The sequence below is a fragment of the Nerophis lumbriciformis genome, linkage group LG07, assembly GCF_033978685.3.
Source record: "Nerophis lumbriciformis linkage group LG07, RoL_Nlum_v2.1, whole genome shotgun sequence".
In the NCBI taxonomy this organism is placed as follows: domain Eukaryota; kingdom Metazoa; phylum Chordata; class Actinopteri; order Syngnathiformes; family Syngnathidae; genus Nerophis; species Nerophis lumbriciformis.
The window spans coordinates 22,553,489-22,578,971 of NC_084554.2; the positions used below are offsets into that span (position 1 = coordinate 22,553,489).

At 40.7% G+C, this 25,483-nt stretch overlaps 2 protein-coding genes across 6 annotated transcripts in view; one reads left to right on the forward strand and one right to left on the reverse strand.

Moving 5' to 3' along the window:
• Positions 1 to 25,483, forward strand: part of ngdn (neuroguidin, EIF4E binding protein) — a 43,508-nt gene that overhangs the window by 10,096 nt on the left and 7,929 nt on the right. For 2 of the 3 annotated variants that reach the window (XM_061965641.1, XM_061965643.1), the window contains exons 5-11: positions 4,363 to 4,447; positions 4,533 to 4,585; positions 4,666 to 4,777; positions 4,868 to 5,042; positions 7,652 to 7,805; positions 7,995 to 8,058; positions 9,553 to 9,655. In XM_061965641.1, the coding sequence (XP_061821625.1) occupies positions 4,363 to 4,447; positions 4,533 to 4,585; positions 4,666 to 4,777; positions 4,868 to 5,042; positions 7,652 to 7,805; positions 7,995 to 8,058; positions 9,553 to 9,572 (663 nt within the window). In that variant the 3' untranslated portion in view covers positions 9,573 to 9,655. Of the gene's footprint in view, positions 1 to 4,362; positions 4,448 to 4,532; positions 4,586 to 4,665; positions 4,778 to 4,867; positions 5,043 to 7,651; positions 7,806 to 7,994; positions 8,059 to 9,552; positions 9,656 to 25,483 lie in introns of those variants that run through there. The other variant, XM_061965640.2, reaches the window with a different exon arrangement.
• Positions 11,052 to 25,483, reverse strand: part of pabpn1 (poly(A) binding protein, nuclear 1) — a 58,846-nt gene continuing 44,414 nt past the window's right edge. For 2 of the 3 annotated variants that reach the window (XM_061965644.2, XM_061965647.1), the window contains exon 7: positions 11,052 to 11,706. In XM_061965644.2, the coding sequence (XP_061821628.1) occupies positions 11,517 to 11,706 (190 nt within the window). In that variant the 3' untranslated portion in view covers positions 11,052 to 11,516. Of the gene's footprint in view, positions 11,707 to 12,268; positions 12,488 to 25,483 lie in introns of those variants that run through there. The other variant, XM_061965645.2, reaches the window with a different exon arrangement.

The following is a 25,483-nucleotide window of genomic DNA, read 5'->3' on the forward strand; positions in this document are numbered from 1 at the left end:
GGGCTCAGGAACACTTCAGAAACCCACTGTCAGTAACTACAGTTGGTCGCTACATCTGTAAGTGCAAGTTAAAACTCTCCTATGCAATGCGAAAACCGTTTATTATATTTATATTATATATGTATTATATTGCGCCACACATTTTCAATGGGAGACAGGTCTGGACTACAGGCAGGCCAGTCTAATACCCGCACTCTTTTACTATGAAGCCATGCTGCTGTAACACGTGACTTGGCATTGTCTTGCTGAAATAAGCAGGGGCGTACATGATAACGTTGCTTGAATGGCAACATATGTTACTCCAAAACCTGTATGTACCTTTCAGCATTAATGGTGCCTTCACAGATGTGCACTAATACACCCCCATACCATCATAGATGCTGGCTTTTGAACTTTGCGCTATAACAATCCGGATGGTTCTTTTCCTCTTTGTTCCTGTGGGACACGACATCCACAGTTTCCAAAAACAATTTGAAATGTGGACTCGTCAGACCACAAAACACTTTTACACTTTGCATCAGTCCATCTTAGATGAGATCAGGCCCAGCGAAGCCCGCTGCGTTTCTGGGTGTTGTTGATAAATGGCTTTCGCTTTGCATAGAAGAGTTTTAACTTGCATTTGCAGATGTAGCGACGAACTGTAGGTACTGACAGTGGTTTTCTGAAGTGTTCCTTAGCCCACATGGGCTTTGTTGCTTTTTGATGCAGTACCGCCTGAGGGATCGAAGGTCACGGGCATTCAATGTTGGTTTTCAGCCTTGCTGCTTATGTGCAGTGATTTTCCAGATTCTCAGAACCTTTTGATGATATTACAGACCGTAGATGGGGATTTCTAAATTCCTTGCAATAGTTGGTTGAGAAATGTTGTTCTTAAACTATTTGCTCACGCATTTGTTTGTGAATGACTGAGCATTCCATGGAAGCTGCTTTTATATCATGGCACCCACCTGTTCCCAAATAGACTGTTCACCAGTGGAATTTTCCAAATAAGTGTTTGATGAGCATTCCTCAACTTTCTCAGTCTTTTTTGCCACTTGTGCCAGCTTTTTTGAAACATGTTACGGGCATTAAATTCCAAATGAGCTAATATTTGCAAAAAAATAAAGTTTTCCAGGTCGAAAGTTAAGTATCTTGTCTTTGCAGTGTATTCAATTGAATATAGGTTGAAAAGGATTTGCAAATAATTGTATTCTGTTTTTATTTACAACGTGCCAACCTCAATAGTTTAGGGGTTTGTATTAAATCAGCATATCACGCAGGACTTGCTAACAATGAAGCTAATAGAGTATTATTTTAAAGTCGCACGGTCTATTTTTAGTCGCATTTGCGAGTAAATTTGTCACATCTTACAGCTCTATGGTTTAGTAAGTGGATAAACACAGGATTTTTCACTGTTTCGACACCACATCTTAATTAAAGAGCAGAACGACTGAATTATTGCGCCCATAAATCCCTCTAAAAAACCGCAAACAATACTCCATTTACATGCTGTGACCTGAATTTTAACCAAGTATTGGCGATAGTGTCATTTTAAGCGCAACACTGAGGAACTACTTTTAGTGGCACCGTGATCACAGAGAGGTAACTATTGAGCTGGTAAAAGTCTCTGAGCTTGTAAAACTATAATTATAATTCTAGATTATTAATCATACCTGTCACTTGTATAGTCAAAGGTTGTGGTCATAAACCAAGAAGTTGGTCAACTGTGACATTCAACTTTGACTGGTGAGAAAGACACTAAAATACCGGTAAGCTTGTTTGCGCCCATTTGGGTTTTTTTGCGTGAGAATTATGATTAATTCTTCACCTAAACGGGAAGATATAAACATCCCATTAGAGAGCAGACATTGTACAATAAGTGTTTATTTTATTATGTCATAGTTTGTAGTTTGTATTTCTTGTTTAGCACTTAGCAGCGTGGCTTGGTTGGTAGAGCGGCAGTGCTAGCAACTTGAGGGTTTCAGGTTCTATCCCCACTTTTGCCATCTTCGTTTTGTCCTTGAGCAAGACATTTTAACCACCTGCTCCCAGTGCCACTCGCACTGGTTGAAAGATGTAGATAATGGGTATGTAATGTGCTTTGAGTCTCTAGAGAAAAGCTCTATATCACTTTAATATGGTGATGTTTCACTAAAGCTGGATCTGTGTAGCACACAGCTTCTAAAATCCCCGTATATTCAGGCTAAAAAATATAAGGTTCTGGATCATCATTTGTCCCAAAGTACTCATTGTCTCTCATAGGGCTGGGCGATATGGCCTTTTATTAATATCTCAATATTTTTAGGCCATGTCACGATACACGATATATATCTCGATATTTTGCCCGAGCCTTGAATTAACACTTGATGCATATCATCACAGCAGTATGATGATTCTATGTGTCTACATTTAAAACGTTCTTGTTCATACTGCATTAATATATGCTAATTTTAAACTTTCATGCAGAGGGAAATCAGAACTAAGTCAATTTACCAAAACTGTATTTATTAAACAGTCAGCAGTATTAAGCAGTGGCACAAACATTCATGTCATTTCAAAACAGAAAGTGCAAGATTGTCAGAGACATTTTAAAACAAGCTATTAGTGCAATTTTGTGCATGATGCCACTAAGATGGCATATCAAAACAACACTAAATTAAAGTGCACTTTTTGTACAGAATGCCACTACAATATTTTAAAACAAATAAAGTGCACTTTTGTGCATGATGTCACACAAGATATTTCAAAAAACTGTAAAATAAAAATTTGCTGCATAATAGGAAATCAAATAGTGTATGTGGTAGGTTACTGCGGACGCTATCTCCTTCTGTTGTTGACTATTTTTTGTTGATGTGGAAATGGAGGACGCCAGGCTGAATTGGGTCAGTGCTGGCTGCTTGTTGGTGTGGCACCGGCTGATATGTTGACATGCAGAGTTTCAAGCACTCTTCACTCTCTAGCGGGTGACTTTTCAAATTATGGTACAAATTAGTAGTGCTGCTACTTTTTGTAGCAACACTTTTGCCGCATACTTGACGTATTACGGTTTCCTGCTGTTTTTCTTGGGAATTAATTCTTCCTCCATGTGTTACCAGATTCGCACCTTCTCTCTCTCGTATTACCACTGCACCACCTGCCACAGCTAACGTTAGCTGCGAGAGCGTATGACGTTGCGCGCGACTGTATGTGACGTGTGTAACAAGGTGCACTTGTTTTACGTCTCTGTGAGAAGGAGAGACAAGAAAGAGTGAGAAGAGCCTGTAGTGTAATGCCCGCAGCTAAAAGCAACTGCGTATACTCGAATACCAATAGTAATTTTGTATATCGCACAGACAAACCCGCGATATATCGAGGATATTCAATATATTGCCCAGCCCTCGTCTCTCATTAAGTTTGCCATGAGTGTTAATGTTGTTGTTGAAGGGAAAAGTGAACATTGATGCTTTTGTCAATTAATGCTCTACAAAATTAAAATGAGCAAAACATTTAAAAATGGTGCATGTTATTATGAATGTGCCTGTTACTACATTACATATATACTTACAGAGTGTATATAAAACAACGTAGGTTTTCAGAGCGCTTAATAGGCAGAGTAGAGCAAATCCCATTCCACCATTGTTATGATACTGCTAGCGTTTGTTTGCATAAATGAATGCATAAAAAGAATGACGTGTTCTTGTCTCTCATAAGGATTGTGAATAATAAACAAAATTCCAAAAAATGCACAACAATAACACCTTTTTATAAAGCATAAAGGCGCAATACTTATTGCACAATACTTTTGTGCATTAAATGTGTGGTTTTAAATGCAACATTTTTTTAACACAAAAGTGACTTGTGCACAATAACTAAACAAAAACTACTACTTCCATTTTGTCTTCAAAGCCTTCTTGTATCCAGATTACTCCCTGACTTTGTAAACAATACCAAAAACACACCCCCTAAAAATGTTTTATAATAATGCAAACAAGTAAAAGATAAATATTGATCTAATCACTTCTGTATCGTTCATATACTGATACCATACTAGTTATTGACATGTAATCCAATATTGATATCGGTCCGATTTTCAGCACAAAACAAGTATCAGATAATATTAGCTTGCATCAAAATTGTCCGCTATAAGCTCCGATACAAGCATACAAGCAGTCCTGCAGCGTGTTTACTTGTGCAATGACTCAGCAACTCATCAGCTGATCACTAATCAATTGAAAAAGGCAAATATCGACTCGAGTGCAACCCCATTGCAAAAAAAAAAAAAAGCTTAGCAGTCAGGTTGGAATTTTAGTTTTTGGACAAAAGTGTCCAGTAAAAACAATTCATATTTACGACATGATTAAATATTTTCCAAAGCATTTTCTTTAATAGAAATGTTTTTTTAAGGTCCTGGAAAAGATGCGACCTCTCGACCACAAACTGAAATACCAGATTGATAAACTGGTGCGCACAGCTGTGACTGGCAGTATGGGTAAGATTTTCCTAGAAAATATATGATCAATAAACTGAGTTTATTATTGTCAATTCAACTGTGTTGTTGAATTTTTGGATTACAGCTGAAAACGACCCACTACAGTTTCGTCCTAATCCGGAGAATCTCATGAGCAAAGTAGCATATAACATATACATTTTTTTTATTTTAAACATATATTTCTGTAAAAAATACATGAATTTTGAACATGTTTACAGCTGAGTGAATCGGAGTCTGAAACCGAAGGGGAGAACAAGGACTCCGGGAAAAAAGCAGCGAAGCCCACTCACAAGAAATATGTGCCACCGAAAATCTCTGCAGTTCATTATGGTAATCTTTATTAGTCACGTACCTATTAGAATATGATTCAAGTTGTTTATCTCCTAGAATTGCCCCTTTATTGAAGTCTTTGTCCACCAGGTGGCGACATGACAGAAGCAGACCGGCAGAAAGCTCAGGCGGAGCGTCAGCGCCGTGCAGCACTCCGGAGTTCTGTCATTCAGGAGTTGAGGCAGCAGTACAGCGACGCTCCCGAGGAGATACGGGAAAGACGTGACTTCCAGAGTGAGCGGGAAAGCCGTGAGGAGCTGCAGAGGTCTGTTTGGATTTGTGTCTTATGTTTAATACATACTGTGTCAGCGATTCGGTTGCATGCAATTGCTGTCGTTTTGACGTTAGTTTTTCTGACGAAGTAAACCAAAATATACGTCTAAATGTAGTTCTAAACATACTCCAGCTCATAAACTTACAATAAAACATGATTTTATTTCGTGAACGTATAATTTTGAGGACACGCACAATAAAAAAATAATAGTACACAAAGCCTCCCAAAAAAATTACTTATCCTCATTTTGCCAAAATCTTCATTAGCTTTGGACCAACAATCATGGACAAATTGCGACTTGTGTGTGAAGTATGTCAACCATGGTGGCTGCCTCCATTGTATTATACTGTATGTATCACTCATTATGTATTATAACTTTCTTTTTGTAACATGGTCAATAAATAAGTACTTATTCATTGAAATAAGTACTTTTGTACTTATTTCTCCATCATTCTGAACAATAACTCCGATATGGTTACAATGGCAAGCAGTAGAGAATATGGATTCATTTTTGACCCAGAACATATTTTCAATTGACAAAGTTCTCGCCACTTAATGTATATTTTTTTATAAATTTTCTTTATTTATTTTACCCTTTCTTCGTCTATTGTATTTGTGTTTGAATTTCTCTTTTGCTGTTACCGAATAGCATTTTTAGTTTACTGAGATTCAAAGAGTCTGTTTTTGTCAAACCATCGCTTTATTAATTATTTCATTTTATTTGTAATAGCTTTTCTGTCTTTGCTCCTTAGCAAAATGCAGAACTTGGGTGCTGTGTTTATTTGGTGGATCTCCAGTGTTGATGGCGAACCTTTACTTCCAACATTTGTCTTCTTTCCGGGTTATGGGGAAACAATTTGCACGGGTGGAGCAGCATGGGCACAACAGGGCAGCAGGCCAAAAACTATAGAGGAAGCACCGCAAACACATAGCATCAGCTCAAAGGTAGTAGCAGTCATTGCGTTCTATGGTCAAGTGAGTGAGTGCCTTTTGACCAATCATTGAGGAGATTGCTTGAAATCGAGTTGGCCATATGTATGATCAGTGTCAGAGCTTGGTCCGCATTGCCGGCAGTAAGTCGGACACGTTTCCAGTGAGGGTTAGACTCCGCCAAGGCTGCCCTTTTCTGTTCATAACTTTTATGGACAGAATTTCTAGGCGCAGTCAAGGCGTTGAGGGGATCCGGTTTGCTGGCTGCAGGATTAGGTCTCTGCTTTTTGCAGATGATGTGGTCCTGATAGCCATCAGGACCACATCATCATCTGGCCAGGATCGTCAGCTCTCGCTGGATCGGTTCGCAGCTGAGTGTGAAGCGACTGGGATGAGAATCAGCACCTCCAAGTCCGAGTCCATGGTTCTTGCCCGGAAAAGGGTGGAGTGCCATCTCCGGGTTGCGGAGGAGACCCTGCCCCAAGTGGAGGAGTTCAAGTACCTCGGAGTCTTGTTCACGAGTGAGGGAAGAGTGGATCGTGAGATCGACAGGCGGATCAGTGCGGCGTCTTCAGTAATGCAGACACTGTATCGATCCGTTGTGGTGAAGAAGGAGCTGAGCCGGAAGGCAAACCTCTCAATTTACCGGTCGATCTACGTTCCCATCCTCACCTATGGTCATGAGCTTTGGGTTATGACCAAAAGGACAAGATCTCTGGTACAAGCGGCTGAAATGAGTTTCCTCCGCCGGGTGGCGGGGCTCTCCCTTAGAGATAGGGTGAGAAGCTCTGCCATCCCAGGGGAGCTCAAAGTAAAGCCGCTGCTCCTCCACATCGAGAGGAGCCAGATGAGATGGTTAGGGCATCTGGTCAGGATGCCACCCGAACGCCTCCCTAGGGAGGTGTTTAGGGCATGTCCGACCGGTAGGAGGCCACGGGGAAGACCCAGAACACGTTGGGAAGACTATGTCTCCCGGCTGGCCTGGGAACGCCTCGGGATCCCCCGGGAAGAGCTGGACGAAGTGGCTGGGGAGAGGGAAGTCTGGGCTTCCCTGCTTAGGCTGCTGCCCCCGCGACCCGAACTCGGATAAGCGGAAGAAGATGGATGGATGGAGTTGGCCATAATCTCTTTATACACGATTCTGCCACTAGTGGTATGTAGACTCCATCTAGTGGTACGCCAGAGAATTGCTTGATTAAGATACAGTGTTTTATTGTGTTACTGTTCAAATAGTGTGTAACGTTACAGTGGCCAAAAATATTAAATATAATTGTTAAATAAACCCCCTGCCTTGTTTTTAATGAATACTTAGGCCTACTATGCTAATGTATTTTACATTTGGTCATTATAGTGGTACCTGGAGAGCCAATTGTTTTCTGAGGTGGTACTTGGTGGAAAAAAGTTTGAGAACCACTATATAATGATGGATCCTTGTTATCGGCATGTGTGGGGTGAAGAGTTTAACACATGACGAAATAATAACAGGCGAACCTCCGGGTATTTTGATTACAAAATTTTGTCAAAGCCTCTTCCTGCTGGAAAATATTACAAATGTAAATTGACTTGTGAGACAGCACCCACTGCTGGATTCATTAAAAATGTACAATTTCAAGTCAGAGAAAATACATCTGTGGACCTGTTGTGATATATTACTGACGTCAACCACACAGGAAAAGCTATGAAGAGTCCATGATGGTTCGTCTCAATGTTACCAAGCGAGAGAAAAACTCTATGAAGAGGGGAATGATGTCCATGTCTGGTCAGCTGAGCGGCATCACTCGCTTTGGTGACATCACGGCGCTGACCGGCGGCGAAGGCGGACAGGTGAGCTCAGGCTCTTACATGACTTTTGAGCAAGGCGGCTGAACAATATGTGTCATCATGCATTGATCAATGACAAGAACCTCACAACTTGCATATTGTATGGACATTTTAGAGGTTGTCAATAACGAAGTGAAGGAAGTCAGCAACAGGCTGCTAATATCTGCTTTTATCTCCGTTTTATCGGCGCAGGACTTAGATAACCTTCGACCCAAGAAAAAGAAGATGATCATGAAGAAGTCAACTAAAAGAAAAGGTAAGAAATGTGAAATACAGTTGAAGAATTTGACAGACCCTCCAGGATTTCAAATGTTTTTGTTAGTTGCAGGTTAAAATATTTAAATTTAAAGTAAAGACTAGATGGCAGCAAAAGCACATTTAGAGTGGAAAAACAAATTGCCTCTATAATGAAGCTACTATCATATATATCTGATGTATGACACCGAAAGACTTACAAAATTTGCGAGATATGATCAATATAGTATCAATCTCACAGAGATTCGCAAGCCAGTCACGTGATCGTGTGACATTTAGGTAGGAACCGCAGAGTCCTTCTCATGCAACCAATAATGACTACTTTTGGACAAATGATGGTCCCCAGCCTTATATTTTTGATCCTACAAGTTTCAAAAGCTCTGCTAACAGATCTAGCTTAGCAGTAGCAGTATAAAACGATCGCCTACTGTGCAATATCTGCTCTCACTGGGACTGATCCATATTTTCCCATTTAGAAGAATTAAAAGGTTGCTGCTGACACTAATTTAACCGAAATAAAAAATACCGCCATTTGGAATATCAGATCACACATGTTCGGATCAAAATTTCATTCTGATCGGTCATTCGGATTGGAGCACATGAAAACACTTAAAAAAAACCATTTGGGTTAGAATTATCCGTACTGCGCAAATCTTTGTCAGCTATACTTTGGTGGTGGAGCGGGAACTAAATTTAATACTCGAATGAAGCGATTAACTTGCTGTTGTCTCCCCCCAAGTAGCGTTATAGAGTAACTATTAGGTTTATGGCAGTTTGCATCCATATATGTTGCATTACTGCCATCTTTAGTTTCATTTTATAATTACATTAATGTCTCTCCTTGAGTCCAGTGCAGAATAAACTACGGATAGCGCTCGGTTATCAATGCTAAAAATACTTTGTCCACGTTAGCGCTTATAATAAAAACATTACTAATATTTGGTTAATATTAGGTCACGATATGTAAATAGAGTATTGTTTGCGGGTTTCTGATGATTTTTTTGAAGAGTTTGGTGGGCAAAATAGGGAGCCCCCATTGACTCCGTGATTGTTAACAAACTTTTTATTTAATTTTTTACGACTTAGAATGCATTAAAATAAAAGTGTTCATGCCTTTATATAAGGATTGTGAATGATAGACATCACATCTTTCTTACTAATTTTTGCATATTTCCGGTATGACTGATCTGACGTTCTCCGGTGACGTCAATCTACGGAACAGAATATTTAAAATGGCCGACTGAATTTGTGGCATTTTGTGATGTTTAGACGGTATTTTTACATTTGCAGATTGTAAATACAATTTGATATGGTTTAGTGGATACAATAAAGTCAACTTGTTTTTCTAATCTATTACTGTCTATCATTCACATTAAGACTCCATTTTACTGTAGAATGTGTCTCAGTTATACATTACCCAAAAGGCTTAATGCAACTTTGATTTCCTGAAGGGTTATTACAATGGTTTTCTTATTGCACCAATGTTTCTGTGCAGCCTTCAAGAAGCACAGATAGAGCAGACTGGATTTGTCATTCCAGCAAATGCAACACATGAAATACTTATGCTGAAGACTGATTAATAAAAAACTTTTTTTCCACCTCTGCTTTATTTGCCCTCTTGCCCGAGTCAACTCCTGTGAGTGGACTGTGTTGGTGTACTCTTCGCTTTGGATGCTCTTGCTGACTGAGCCCTGGATGGGATTTGAACCAATGAGCTCTGTTGAACTAACCTGACTCTCGCCAGATCCTTGTAGTTCGCTGAGCTCCACACATGGAGCTAGTGGGGTAGCTCAGTGAACTACAAGGATCTGGCAGGAGTCAGGTTACTGTTGAACAGCGTGTTGTAAAATGTGTACGATAGAAACCTGGCCATGTCCTGGTCGTGATGTGCGCATTCCAGTACTTGGATTTAAAGCCATCCATCCAGCGGTAGAAAATAGATGGATAGATATCCATCTATTTTCTACCGCTTATTCCTTTTAGGGTCGCTGGAGTAGGCCTTCCGCATTTGGGCGGAAGGCGGGATACACCCTGGACAAGTCGCCACCTCATCACAGGGCCAATACAGATAGACAGACAACATTCACACACTCGGGCCAATTTAGTGTTGCCAATCAACCTATTCCCAGGTGCATGTTTTTGGAGGTGGGAGGAAGCCGGAGTACCCGGAGGGAACCCACGCAGTCACGGGGAAAACATCCAAACTCCACACAGAACGATCCCGAGCCTGAGATTGAACTCAGGACTACTCAGGACCTTCGTATTGTGAGGCACATGCACTAACCCCTGTTCCACGTGCTGCCTATTTAAAGCCATGTCGAAGCTAAAATTACAAAGTTTTTAACAGTCTTATTTTAATGGTTTATTATGCTAAACTTCAGCATAGTAATTTTAACAAATGTTTTGTGTTGCTCAACGCCTTTCAAAGCTCCTGTACCACACTAATTTTTGACCTTGATGTGCTTGGCATTTGCACCACATTTTTCTCATGTTCAAATGTCTAACATAATAGTTTTCCATAACTCCGCTTTACCATTATTACTAGACAAACTGCAGTATATCATTTTGTTAGGACAACTGTGATTGTAGGAAAATCAGACATCTCCGAAGGGTCCACCACCACCGTTACCTTGAGCAATGCCGGTGTCAAAGATCCTCTATTAAAGTGTGCTGCTGTTAAAAATGCTCTATAGCAGTGGTTCTCTACTATGAAAACAGGTATTTTTATTCAAGTAGGATACTTAAGCATACTAAATAATGTTGCACATTGAATATGCTTAAACAAATTGTTAAGTGCTTAATTTGAAAAAATGGATACTTAACTTGCATGCTATCTGGGACTGACAAAGCAAATGGTGTTCTCTAATATACCTCATTCATAATGAAATAACATTTTCAGTGGATGGGCCAAAGGAAAAACAAACAGCTGCTGGTTAAACGTGGCCCCCTGGCTGCACTTTGGACAACCCTAGTCTAATGAAACAATACATGTCACCCTTTTTACACATCTTTATTTTTTATTTTGAAATCACACTGATGGATGAAAAATTAAAAAAAATCAAGAAAACTATTTTTTTCAATCTACTCCTCCCTCTTTTTTAAACCTACTACTCCCGGGGGAAAAAAAATCCTCACACAACCCCCCCACCCTCCGACTTACCCAGCCATAAATACCAGCCCACTCTTATTGTTAAACGAATGAAGACGCTACAGTGTGGTCGTCGTTTCTGACTAGCAGTGACTGCACTGCACATAGTCAGAGAAGGTGGGGTCCAACTGGAACACCCTCTTAAAAAAAAAAGAAAAAAGGCCATTTTCTCTGGTGTTTCTCCTGAAAACCTTGCCTGCTTGTCAGCGACGTTGGCCATGTAGAAAAATCCTGTGGGGTCGGCTGCCTGTTAAATGTACTGCGGTGTGAATTAAACGTGTGTGTGTTGGTGTGTAGAACTAAAAGCATAATCAGCGTTTGCTGTTGTAGTAAATTCCCCCCGTGGCCGGCCTGTGGTCGCCCTGCCCCCCTCCCCCCCACACGGACAGAATGGGGTGAGTGTGCATAGCGGGAGCAGAGAGAGAGAGAGACGCTGCGGAGACAGTGGGGGGGGCCGGCGCCACCTGGGGAGGGGTCGTCAGCCGCCACTGGTCCTGAAACCTGAAACGACAAGAAGTGGTCTAATATAAAAGAGAGGAGGGGGGGGGGGGGGAGAGAGAGAGAGAGACATAGGACGGTGTGGAGATGGACCCAAAATAAAAAATGTTTGCCAAAAGTGTTTTAAAAAGGGGGCAAAGTGAAGTATGGCACCCCACTTTTAAAATTATTTAAAAAAAATCTAGAAACCATTTGTTCCAAAAAAGTGATCACAAACAAGGAGCAGATGAGGAGAGAAGATGAAGGGTAGGGAAGAGGAAGTAACTTAAAACATCAATAACCTGCCTTCTTTCACAGTTCAACACAAAACTTAAAAAAAATGCCCCCGCCCCCTGACTTTTTTCCCCCCTGGTGGAGAGTGAGTGGGTGGTCTGTGATGGAAGCAGGATGTCACAGCCAGACCAAAGGAGACACATCTGCAGCCATCCTCATCTTTCTCCCACCACCCGACTCAAGCAAACAAAGAAGAAAAGGAATGCCAACAAAGATCTTACCAAGTGATGGCCGCACCAACCTGCTACACACATGCTCACATACAAAAAGCACACTGCAGACAGCCAGCCAGTCTCTCTGTCCACAATCTTTTCTCTTTTTTTTGTTTCTCTCTTCTGGGACTCTTCTTTTTTTGTTGGGGAAGGGGAGGGCTTTTTTTTCTCTCTTTTTTTTTCATGGTGTGTTTTAAACAGGGACAGAGAAGGGAGAGGGTTGATAGTAAAAAGGTTGGGGGAGGGGTTATGTGGTGGGTGTTTAGTAAGGGGAATACCACGATGTTCGCCCTCGGCCCCTGGAAGAGAGAGAGAAAAAGAGGGTGAGTTTCTTTCCTGGTTGGCTTAAGAAGCACCATCTTCCTGGTGTGGCGTTCAAATCATTGGGACGATCGATGCTTTAGGAATCTTCTAAACAAAGTGAGACGGTGTTTGTGCCACCAAGTCCACCATATTGACCACAATATAAGACCAGGTCTATTATCAGGGTCTACTGATTTGTATTAAAGAAAACATGGTGAATACTCACAATTTGAGGTATGTCAGGAAAGTTGCATATTGATGTCCTGACTTATGTTATACTTGTGGTTTTTACTGCACAGTTTAAAAAAAATTAAAAAAAGAACAAGTAGCTGTTCGCCCGCGCTCATCAACACGTGAAACGGCACCTAGTCCGCCAAATAATGAAGACATAGTGGGGGGTGGGGCGATTTAGGGGAGACTTGGCTCCTGTGGGCCCCTTCCCCAGTTGGTTCCAATTTACATTAAAAATAAAATGTGACTGAATATCGTTTGTAGTGCTTTTCAAACTGTTTCCAACTCCAGCAGCCTTACAGGTTAAACTAGCAACAGATAAATGATGCTAATTTTAAGATCTTGACCAATGAAGGAAAATGTCAAGCAATTATGAATGACTTCATTGTCACTAGTTTTATATTGGGGTCAACAGGATATTACCATGGTAACACTCATTTGTAACAATATTACAAGTGAGTGTGGTGGAACTGCTGCAAAGTGTTGAATTTAAAGAGATAATATAACAATGTGTGATGGTGTAAAAGGGGGCAGGTAGCAAAGGTGCACTCACCCTCTTTCTCTCTCTCTCTACCTTCTTTTACATTACAAATAATTAACAGCACATAGTCTCTTTAAGGAACACATTACATCCATGTGGCAAACATTTTACTAAGCATAGGCATTTCTCTTAGAAATGTCTGGAATGGGAAAAGCTCTCAGGATGTTCTGGACTCCTGCTTCAACACAAGGGTCGTACTGAGCAGACCAATGGCAGGGTTGATAAAGCTCATGTTCTTGAACCCACAGACGCAACATGCACTAGTCAACAAACCCATCTTTAGCGATACAAAAACCAACTATGTCCATTGCCCAATCGGGAAAAGACCTCCAAGACAGACGCTGCATGCACACACACGCACAAAATGGCATTGTTGTGCTCAACAAATCGCACAAGATCACGAGAGACACACACACACACACACACACACACACACACACACACACACACACACAAAGTAGCTGTCATCAATGCACACTATAAAGTCCACTGCACGTGTGATAGAAAGGTTCTAAAACAAAACTGACACGAAAAGAACCCAACTAATGTCAAGATGTCAACTTTGGAAGAAGACGTGTGAATGACGTGAACCACTTAGCCTTGTATGGAAAATGTACACATGATCAACATAACCAAGTACTACATAAGGCTGGGGCATAAAACGATACCATATACATCTGATCGTGGCATGGCAATGGGCAGAAAATGTGGCCACTGAAAAACTTTGATCATCCGTAAGCAAGACACGAGAGTATATTATACATTGATATAATGACATACAATTATTAATTATTATACTAAGAATATGTGAAAGTTAGACTTCTATCTTGTTTACTTCTGACAACCTCAATGTTTTGTAATCAATCAGAAATATAAAGCAGCTAAAAAGCGCCAAACCCATGTTTGAGTGGAGAGTGTTTTGCATTTTTCCCCATTTTGCTTTGAAAATTCAAAATTACACCCATTTAAATCCATTACAATGTTGAATATATGTATATGTACATACGTATTAGGGATGTAACGGTACAGTACAATGACAAACGGCGGTGACATTCCAGACGTTTAAATGTTAAATTATCAAAAAAACACTATTTATTAATGCATTTAAGGCAACACTGCTCACTTGCTGGAAACAAAGTTGCAGCATGCGCACCAGCGCCGTTTGGCTCAACAAAATATAATAACGCAAAGCAACTACACGGACCTTGCTCCAGGAGATTTTCCCTTGGAGTAAACTCAGCCAAACTCTTCCTTTCACTTTATTTCCTTCTTTTCACTTCTGTAGCGTAGTCTCGGTGTGCGTTTAAGGGCGCACTGCTGCTAGATGGCGACAAGTGTGGACAATATTGGAGACAGACGCATTTTCCACACAGCGGAGGAGAAAAATATTTGATGTTGCTTTCATTTTCTCAACACTAACATGCAGTGACAGAGTTAACTATATGAGGAAACATGCCACAGGCGATGTGTAGGGAAAGTCTTTAGTTTATTTACTTGGTCACTCGTTCTTTAACTGCTGGCTTTGTTCCCTCCGGGTACCGTATTTTCCGCACTATAAGGCGCACCTAAAAACCACAATTTTTCTCAAAAGCTGACAGTGCGCCTTATAACCCGGTGCGCTTTATTACGATTCATTTTCATAAAGTTTCGGTCTCGCAACTTCGGTAAACAGCCGCCATCTTTTTTCCCGGTAGAACAGGAAGCGCTTCTTCTTCTACGCAAGCAACCGCCAAGGAAAGCACCCGCCCCCATAGAACAGGAAGCGCTTCACCCGCCCCCGGAAGAAGAAGAAAAAACGCGCGGATATCACCGTACGTTTCATTTCCTGTTTACATCTGTAAAGACCACAAAATGGCTCCTACTACGCGACAAGGATCCGGTTCATAAAAAGACGCAATCTCTCCATCCGCACACGGATTACTACCGTATTTCACAGCAACTGATATTCCTGTGAACTGCACTGTGGAACGGGAGCACGTACGGTGAATATTCGCACCACAGGGAATGAGAAGTCATCCTTCACTGTGGTTCTAGCTTGCCATGCTAACTTCCACCCATGGTGATATTCAAAAGGAAGACCTTGCCAAAAGAGACCTTTCCAGCCGGCGTCATCATAAAAGCTAACTCGAAGGGATGGATGGATGAAGAAAAGATGAGCGAGTGGTTAAGGGAAGTTTACGCGAAGAGGCCGGGTGGCTTTTTTCACACAGCTCCGAAGGCGAACACACCTTCACTAAGGTCGACATACGCCAACATCTGCCAGTGGATCGTAAATGCCTGGGCAGATAGTTTCGGTCACAACTGTGGTCCGAGCTTTCCGGAAGGCAGGATTCACAGAACTGCTGCACAACAACAGCGACACTGAATCCGATGACTTCGACGAGGCGGAGCCGGCCATTTTTGGATCCCACGCTTGCGCAACTTTTCAATTCGGACACCGAAGACGAAGAATTCGAAGGATTTACGAATGAAGAATAACTTCAGAAGGTGAGCGCTATGTTTATTTTGTGTGTTGTGACATTAACGTTCGAGCAACATTATGTTGCTATTTATTGCTCTACACCATTTTGAATTTTACTATGTTTGTGATTGCACATTTGCGTACATTTTGGGACAGAGTTGTTAGAACGCTGGTTTTCAATATATTATTAAAGTTTGACTGAACTATCTGACTGTTTTTTTGACATTCACTTTAGCGCAGCGTTTTTTTGACATTCACTTTAGCGCAGCGTAGGCGCGGCTTATAGTCCGGGGCGGCTTATTGGTGGACAAAATTATGAAATATGTAATTCATAGAAGGTGCGGCTAATAATCCGGTGCGCCTTATAGTGCGGAAAATACGGTACTCCGGCTTCCCCCCACCTCCAAAGACATGCTCCTGGGGATAAGTTGATTGGCAACAGTAAAATTGGCCCTAGTGTGTGAATGTGAGTGTGAATGTTGTCTTGTCTATCTTTGTTGGCCCTGCGATGAGATGGCGACTTGTCCAGGGTGTACCCCACCTTCCGCCCGATTGTAGCTGAGATAGGCTCCAGCGCCCCCCGTGACCCCGAAGGGAATAAGCGGTAGAAAATGGATGGATGGATGGATGCTTACTTCCTGAAAACTGAAGCGCTGCAGTGCCTGCGCATACGCGCCGTTAGACTCGAGAACATGGCAGCGACTACACAGCTTTGAAAATGTTCCCTCTGAGTGAGCTTTGTTTCACATAATTTCAATCGCTTCTACTTCCGTGGAGTGTCTGTGTGTGTTTAAGAGCGCAATGCCGTTGGAGAAGGAAATATTTGATGTTGCGGTTGTAATGGCCATAGGGGTCCATCGAGGTGTATATATAATAAATATTGCAAGTCACAATTAACTTGTGCTCAGCTGGGAAAATAAGTGTATATATACGTATACTTATGTCATCCATTTACTTAATATTATGAACTGTTACAGGTGTATTCAATAATCATGCTAATATTAAAAATATAACTTAATAGAATGTGGGGATATAAAAGGCATCCGGTGCTATCAGACCGGGCTGAAGCGGAAATTGACGTCACAAATTTTTGCTACGGAGCCACTGCATGGAAGGATCCTCATTTTTTACCCTTTTTGTGGGCTTACAGTTCTCCACAGGCCTGTGGAGAACTGGGACGAACAGAGACTCTTACCAGGAGGACTTTGAGTTGAAATGCGCGGTACCGTGCGTATGCTGCGGCTTCCAAACATTTGATCGCTCGCCCGTACATGCGTGCCGCATGTGCATGTCACGTACGTAACTTGGGGGACCTTGGGGAAATGTTTGTGCTGTATGAACTTTGGAGAGGTGAACGGCACTTTGGGCTGTGGGATTGAGTGTGTTGTGCAGGTGTTTGATTTGTATTGGCGGGTTGTATGGACGGTAGGGGGGAGGTGTTTGTTATGCGGGATTCATTTGTGGCATATTAAATATAAGCCTGATCGTGTTGTGGCTAATAGTTATATATGTCTTGTGTTTATTTATTGTTTTAGTCATTCCCAGCTGAATATTAGGTCCCACCCGTGACTCCTAAATTTGCGTAGTGGCAGCGACACCCGGAGAACTTGGGTGCGTTTGTTATAAGGTTTAATTTTGAACGTGCAAGTACCGGTATCTAATTCGGTCGGTCCTTCTGGGCCATGAAGATTCTGGACTAATGATGTACATTTTAATTCCGTTTTTTACCTTTTACACTTATTTCACCACAGAATGTGTGCCCTTGTGTCAACATTTTTAAAAATGTTTCCTAATTAAATGCAAAAACCGTCACATTTATTGTTGCAATACATATTTGGACAATTTAGACCACTATTTTAGGTCAAAGCATAATTGTGTAAATGCTTGTGTAAGGTACTTTTGAAACCTTTATTTTGCCAGCGCAGTCAGACCGTGGGGAAGTGTGCTGTTCTCAGCTTGAAGCATAAAGAAAGGACTTGAGGCTGTTTAAAAAAAATACAAATACAAATAAAATTAAAGCTGCAAGCAGCGTTGGTCGGGCCCGCATATTTGGCAGGTGCTAGTCCTAAGTGTCCCAATACTTTTGTCAAGCTGTAGTCCTAAGTGTCCCAATACTTTTGTCAGTGGTAGTCGTAAGTGTCCCAATACTTTTGTCTAGTGGTAGTCCGAAGTGTCCCAATACTTTTGACTAGTGGTAGTCCAAAGTGTCCCAATAGTTTTGTCCAGTTTTAGTCCTAAGTGTCCCAATAGTTTTGTCGACTTTTAGTCCGAAGTGTCCCAATACTTTTGTCAAGTTTTAGTCCCAAGTGTCCCAATACTTTTGTCCAGTGTAAGTGTCCCAATACTTTTGTCCAGTGGTAGTCCCAAGTGTCCCAATCTTTTGTCTACTTTTAGTGCGAAGTGTCCCAATACTTTTGTCAAGTTTTAGTCCCAAGTGTCCCAATACTTTTGTCCTGTGTAAGTGTCCCAATACTTTTGTCCAGTGGTAGGCCTAAGTGTCCCAATACTTTTGTCCAGTGGTAGTCCTAAGTGTCCCAATACTTTTGTCAAGTTTTAGTCCCAAGTGTCCCAATACTTTTGTCCAGTATAAGTGTCCCAATACTTTTGTCCAGTGGTAGTCCTAAGTTTCCCAATACTTTTGTCTACTTTTAGTCCTAAGTGTCCCAATACTTTTGTCAAGTTTTAGCCACAAGTGTCCCAATACTTTTGTCTACTTTTAGTCCTAAGTGTCCCAATACTTTTGTCAAGTTTTAGCCACAAGTGTCCCAATACTTTTGTCCAGTGTAAGTGTCCCAATACTTTTGTCCAGTTGCCCAATACTTTTGTTCAGTGGTAGTCGTAAGTGTCCCAATACTTTTGTCAAGTTGTAGTCCCAAGTGTCCCAATACTTTTGTCAAGTTTTAGCCACAAGTGTCCCAATACTTTTGTCTACTTTTAGTCCTAAGTGTCCCAATACTTTTGTCAAGTTTTAGCCACAAGTGTCCCAATACTTTTGTCCAGTGTAAGTGTCCCAATACTTTTGTCCAGTTGCCCAATACTTTTGTTCAGTGGTAGTCGTAAGTGTCCCAATACTTTTGTCAAGTTGTAGTCCCAAGTGTCCCAATACTTTTGTCCAGTTTTAGGCCTAAGTGTCCCAATACTTTTGTCCAGTGATAGTCATAAGTGTCCCAATACTTTTGTCTACTTTTATTCCGAAGTGTCCCAATACTTTTGTCTAGCGTACCTACCTTGTCTGCATTGTGTGGGCACGCTGGTGCTTCCTGCTTTTAAGCAGCCATCCTGAGAAAAAAGCTGCGCAGCAGCATCAGCACAGCAGTTCTTTGAAGGGTCGTAAAATCAAAACCGGAGCAGTTATCAAAACTCTGTTATTAACTTTTAATCAGAAGAGTTCAATCTCTCTCCTGTGAAGCCGAAACAACAAACGCGCTCAGAGAAGATAATGTTTGAGGAAAGGTGACTGGTTTTTACAAAAATTTTGTTTTGAAGGGGGATTGCAAACTTCCTGTTGATTTTTGCTGGGGGTTGTCAATCTATGAAATGTAGGTATAAGTAAGACCTACATAGAGGTTTTTGTTTCATGTCTCTCCGACCTTCCCAGTGGGAGTTACAGGCAGTTTTGTCATTTTTTTCTTCCGAGGAGCAGTTTTGTCTGCGTTTTATTCAAAAATTGCGCTAGAGCGCAATTATGAGATTTGGGGTTAGGTTTTTTTATTAGATGGCAATTTTTGCCAGTCCTGATGTGTGTGTTCAGTTTGGTGAGTTTTGAAGCATGTTAAGGGGGTCAAATTACAGCTCAAAGAGGCAAAAATGACTGTTTTTAGTAAAATATTGTGTTGAAGGGGGAATTGCCAACTTCCTGTTGATTTTTGGCCGAGGAAATTAATTAATAAAAAGTAAGTCTAAGTGAGACCTACATAGAGGTTTTTGTTGCATGTCTCTACGACATTCGTACTGGGAGTTAGAGGCAGTTTTCTTCCTAGGGGGCGCTAGAGCGCAATTTTGAGTTTTGGGGTTAGGTTTTTTTTACTAAAGAGTTTTGTTCGCTTTTATTGATTTGTGCGTCAATTTTGGTGAGTTTTGAAGCATGTTAAGGGGGTCAAATTACAGCGCAAAGCTGCAGAATAATAATAATAATTAAAGCTGCAAGCAGCGTTGGTCGAGCCCGCATATTTGGTCCTAAGTGTCCCCATAGTTTTGTCCAGTTTTAGCCCTAAGTGTCCCAATACTTTTGGCCAGTGGTAGTCCCAAGTGTCCCAATACTTTTGTCCAGATTTAGTCCTAAGTGTCCCAATACTTTTGTCAAGTTGTAGTCCTAAGTGTCCCAAAACTTTTGTCCAGTCTTAGTCCTAAGTGTCCAAATACTTATGTCCCGTGGTAGTCCGAAGTTTCCCAATACTTATGTCAAGTTTTAGGCCGTAAGTGTCCCAATACTTTTGTCAAGTTTTAATACTAAGTGTCCCAATACTTTTGTCCAGTTGTAGTCCTAAGTGTCACAAAACTTTTGTTCAGTTTTAGTCCTAAGCGTCCCAATACTTTTGTCCAGTGGTAGTGCTAAGAGTTCCAATACTTTTTTCAAGTTTTAGTCCCAAGTGGCCCAATACTTTTGTCAAGTTTTAGTCCTAAGTGTCCCAATACTTTTGTCCAGTTTTAGTCTTAAGTATCCAAAACTGTTGTCCAGTTTTAGTCCTAAGTGTCCCAATACTTTTGTCCAGTGTAAGTGTCCCAATACTTTTGTCCAGTGTAAGTGTCCCAATACTTTTGTCAAGTGGTAGTCCTAAGTGTCACAATACTTTTGTCTACGTTTAGTCCGAAGTGTCCCAATACCTTTGTTCAGTAGTAGTCCTAAGTGTCCCAATACTTTTGTCAAGTTGTAGTCCTATGTGTCCCAATACTTTTGTCCAGTGTAAGTGTCCCAATACTTTTGTCCAGTGTAAGTGTCCCAATACTTTTGTCCAGTTTTCGTCATAAGTGTCCCAATACTTTTGTCCAGTGATCGTCATAAGTGTCCCAATACTTTTGTCAAGTTGTAGTCCCAAGTGTCCCAATACTTTTGTCCAGTTTTCGTCCTAAGTGTCCCAATACTTTTGTCCAGTCGTAGTCAAAAGTGTCCCAATACTTTTGTCTACTTTTAGTCCGAAGAGTCCCAAGACTTTTGTCTAGTGTACCTACCTTGTCTGCATTGTGTGGGCACGCTGGTGGCCTAAGTGTCCCAATACTTTTGTTCAGTGGTAGTCCTAAGTGTCCCAATACTTTTGTCAAGTTGTAGTCCTATGTGTCCCAATACTTTTGTCTACTTTTAGTCGGAAGTGTCCCACTACTTTTGTCTAGTGTACCTACCTTGTCTGCATTGTGTGGGCACACTGGTGCTTCCTGCTTTAAGCAGCCATCTTGAAAAAACAGCAGCGCAGCAGCATCAGCGCAACGGTTCTTTGAAGGGTAGTAAAATCAAAACCGGAGCAGTTATCAAAACTCTTTCGATAACTTTTAATCAGAAGGGTTCAATCTCTCTCCTGTGTTAGTTTGAAGCCGAAACGACAAACGCGCTCAGAGGAGATAATGTTTGAAGACAGGTGACCGGTTTTTACAAAAATGTTGTTTTGAAGGGGGAATTGCAAACTTCCTGTAGATTTTTGCTGAAGGATGTCAATGAATGAAATGTAGGTCTAAGTGAGACCTACATAGAGGTTTTTGTTTCATGTCTCTCTGACCTTCCCAGTTGGAGTTACAGGCAGTTTTGTCATTTTTTTTCTTCTGATGAGCAGTTTTTTTCTGCGTTTTATTCAGAAATTGCGGTAGAGCGCAATTTTGAGATTTGGGGTTAGGTTTTTTTATTAGAAAGTCATTTTTGCCAGTCCTAATGTGTGTTCAGTTTGGTGAGTTTTGAAGCATGTTAAGGGGGTAAAATTACAGCTCAAAGAGGCAAAAGTGACTGTTTTTAGTACATTTTTGTCTTGAAGGGGGAATTGCCAACTTCCTGTTGATTTTTGCCCGAAGATGTACCATTATGAAATCTAGGTGTAAGTCAGACCTACATAGAGGTTTTTGTTTTATGTCTCTCCGACCTTCCTAGTGGGAGATAAAGGCAGTCTAGTTTTTTTTCCCTAGGGGGCGCTAGAGCGCAATTTTGAGTTTTGGGGTTCATTTTTTGTATTAAAAGGCAATTTTCGCAGGTCCTGATGTGTGAGTCAAATATGGTGAGTTTTGAAGCATGTTAAGTGGGTCAAATTACAGCTCAAAGAGGCGGCGGAAGAATAAAGAAAAAAGAAGAAGAAGAAAACCTTACAAATTCAATAGGTCCTTATGTCCCATTGCAAAAGGACTCCCGTTGGGATTCCTTTTACAATGGGCCATGCGGGCTCTAATAAAGAAATAATAAAACCTTACAAATTCAATAGGGTCCTCTGTCCCATTGTAAAAGGACTCCCGTTGGGATTCCTTTTTAGGGCCTTGCGGGCCCTAAAAAGAGTACGGCCGCAACTCTCAAGTTGCTGCTGCTCCTCCTGTTTGTACATTGACCTTCATTGACCTGAATTACTCTTTGCACTAGATGGTGACATAGCATCAGCATCAAAATTGTCAATTGAAATGAATGGGTAAAATTCTTGATTAACCCATGATGTTGGCGGGCCATGGGCCATAGTTCTCACACCACTGCTTTAGGCTTTATCTTGGGGAAAGAAAAAAAACTTAAAAAAACGTGCATCTAAATCAGCTGTCAGGAGCACTTTAGCTGGTCACACGCCTAAACGGAGTTGACACCTGGCAAAAGTGAGGGGGGAAAAGTTGAAGAGAAAGGTATTTCAAGTTAATTAAGGTATTTCTTGTTCACGCCTGTGTAAACTACCCTAGTTATTTTGACATTACTACCGACAATAAAGTCTAACTTTACATCATGTGCATTCGAACCTTTGTTTGGACATGAATGTTGTATGAATTTTCTCCCGGTACTCCAGCTTCCTCCCACATTCCAAAATATGCATGTTGGGTTTATTAAAGACAACATTTTCCATAGACATGAATGAGAGTGTGAATGATTGTTTGTCTAAGTGCCCTGCGATTATCAATGAGCTTGTCTATTTTACGCTAGCATTTAGCTAGCGGCATTTTAGCTAACCCTTCAACAACTATATTGCTTTTTTCAGTTTATTTCAAACAAAATTATAAATCTATAGTGATTCCTACATGTATGTGCACTTAAAGTAGGATATAATGTACTTAGTGTGGTTAGTTTTACAGTGACTTCATTGTGGAGAACAGCAACAAAACAGTTATTTTCTAAATCTCTAATTCAATTAACTGTTTACATATTTGGCATACTAACTCGCAACATTCAGGGAGGGCAGAATATAGTGTGTTATATTTTACAATGAGCAGCAATTATTGAAATTGCATTGAACAAAGGGAGCACAGTTTGCAAAGTCAAATTCCTTTAGCGTTAAACATTTGGCCTATAAAGCTGCTTCTGATAATAAAAGCAAAAATATATGGTATTAAAAGCACATTTGTTCTTAAATATACATGACACATTTGTTTAACCTTTTTAAAGCAGCACTAATTATTTAAACTTTCATAGAATATTTTCAGAACTTTTGGGATTACACATCAATTTACAAGTTTTTATATTGACACCTCTGTCATTGCCTGAGGGAATCGGATACAGACGAACGTAGAACGTGCGGCCAGAAAACTAAAAGAAGAAGAAAAACGCTTACGTGCAATTACTGCTATCATGACTGAAACGCCAAAACCAAAGAAACAAAGTTTTGTCCGAGGAGACAAAAAATTAAAAACAAATAATAAAAGGATAAAAGGACAGTCAGGATGGCGTGAGCTCAAAAACGAGGAATTTCAGACCGATGCTGCCTTGGCTGTGTTCCTGCTTGACTGGTAAGGGACTTTTGATGCTCGGAAATTTGCGTGGTAGCAATAAATAGTTGATAGTTTCACCACTACTATTTTCGAAATAAATCTTGCGCCTGTCTTTCTTTGCTTTGGACCTGCATCCGCCCGGACACATTCTTGGTAGTGGTGTCATGTCAAATATTACGTCTCTAATAGCTATGCTGTATTTAACATCAGCATAGCTATTAGAGACTTTTGGCTATTTGGTCTTCTTCTGGCAAAATACTACCGCTTTGGTCCACTTGTGCCACCAAAATCAACCAAAACTGAAAGTTCTTAAGTGGGGCTTTAAAGAAAATAAATGTATCATTGAAAATCTAAATTCTCATAACGATATATGTATTGTTAGGGCTGGGCGATATATCGATATACCGGTACTCTGTACGATATAGAAAATGATTATATCGTGATATTCGAGTATATGTTCTCACGCAGTTGCTTTTAGCTGCGGGCATTACACTGCATGCGTTTCCCACTCTTTCTTGTTTCTCCTTCAAACCGAGACTTAAAACAAGCACACCTTCTTTCATACGTCACGTGTGCAACGTCACACGCTCCAGCGGAGCAGACAGGTCGCGACATGGTAACGTTAGCTGTGATGCTAACGGTGCGGTGCGGGTGGTAATACGAGAGAGAGAAGGAGCGAATCTGGTAACAAATAAAGGAAGAATTAATTCCCAAGAAAAACAGCACGGGGTCCATCATCTGGCGGTGGTTTGGCTTTAAGCGGGAAGATGTTGAGCAATTATGCGGCAAAAGCATTGCTACAAAATGTAGCAGCACTTGAAAAGTCACCCGCTAGAGAATGAAGAGTGCTTGAAACAACATCTCCGTTCGGTGCCACACCAACAAAATGCCGAAGCAACTATTTCCAGATCAACGCCGTATGAAAAAAAATAGTCAACAACAGAAGGAGATAACGTCCGCAGGAACCTACCACATAGCAAAGGACATACACTATTTGATTTCCTATTATGCAGCTCATTTTTATTTGACAGTTATTGAAATATCTTGTGTGACATAATGCACAAAAGTGCACTTTATTTATTTTAAAATATTGTAGTGGCATTCTGTACAAAAAGTGCACTTTAATTTAGTGTTGTTTTGATATGTCATCTTAGTGACATCATGCACAAAAGTGCACTCATAGCTTGTTTTAAAATGTCTCTGACAATCTTGCACTTTCTGTTTTGGAAATGACATGAATGTTTGTGCCACTGCTTGATAACTGTTTAATAAATACAGTTTGTCAATTGACTTAGTTGTGAGTTACCTCTCTGCATGAAAGTTTAAAATAAGGATATATTAATGAAGTATGAACAAGAATGTGTTAATGTAGACATAGAATCATCATACATACATGCTGTGATTATATGCATCAAGTGTTCATTCAAGGCTAAGGCAAAATATCGAGATATATATTGTGTATCGTGACATGGCCTAAAAATATCGAAATATTAATAAAAGGCCATATCGCCCAGCCCTAGATGACGTCATATTGACCACACCCCTAGCCACGCTACTACCACAACATATGAAGTAGCAATCTAGGGGAAACCCTGGATAGGTATGAAAAACACAAACCCCTTTACAGTGTTCGTAATAAAAGCATTCTATAATAATGGTGTTACTGTTTACTAGTAACAAGTATTCTAATTACTAGGTCCGTTACAGCGCAGTTAGCTTGATGTAATGTGGCACGCTACTTTTGACGTGGCAGCGTCTTAAGTGCAGAAAGTTCAATGCAGGAAATATCTTTTTACTAGTGAAAGCAACAAGCAGCACCACATTAAAATTAACTTGATATCAAACAGGAAGAGGCACTGACCAACACAAAGACAATATTGAACAACAAAT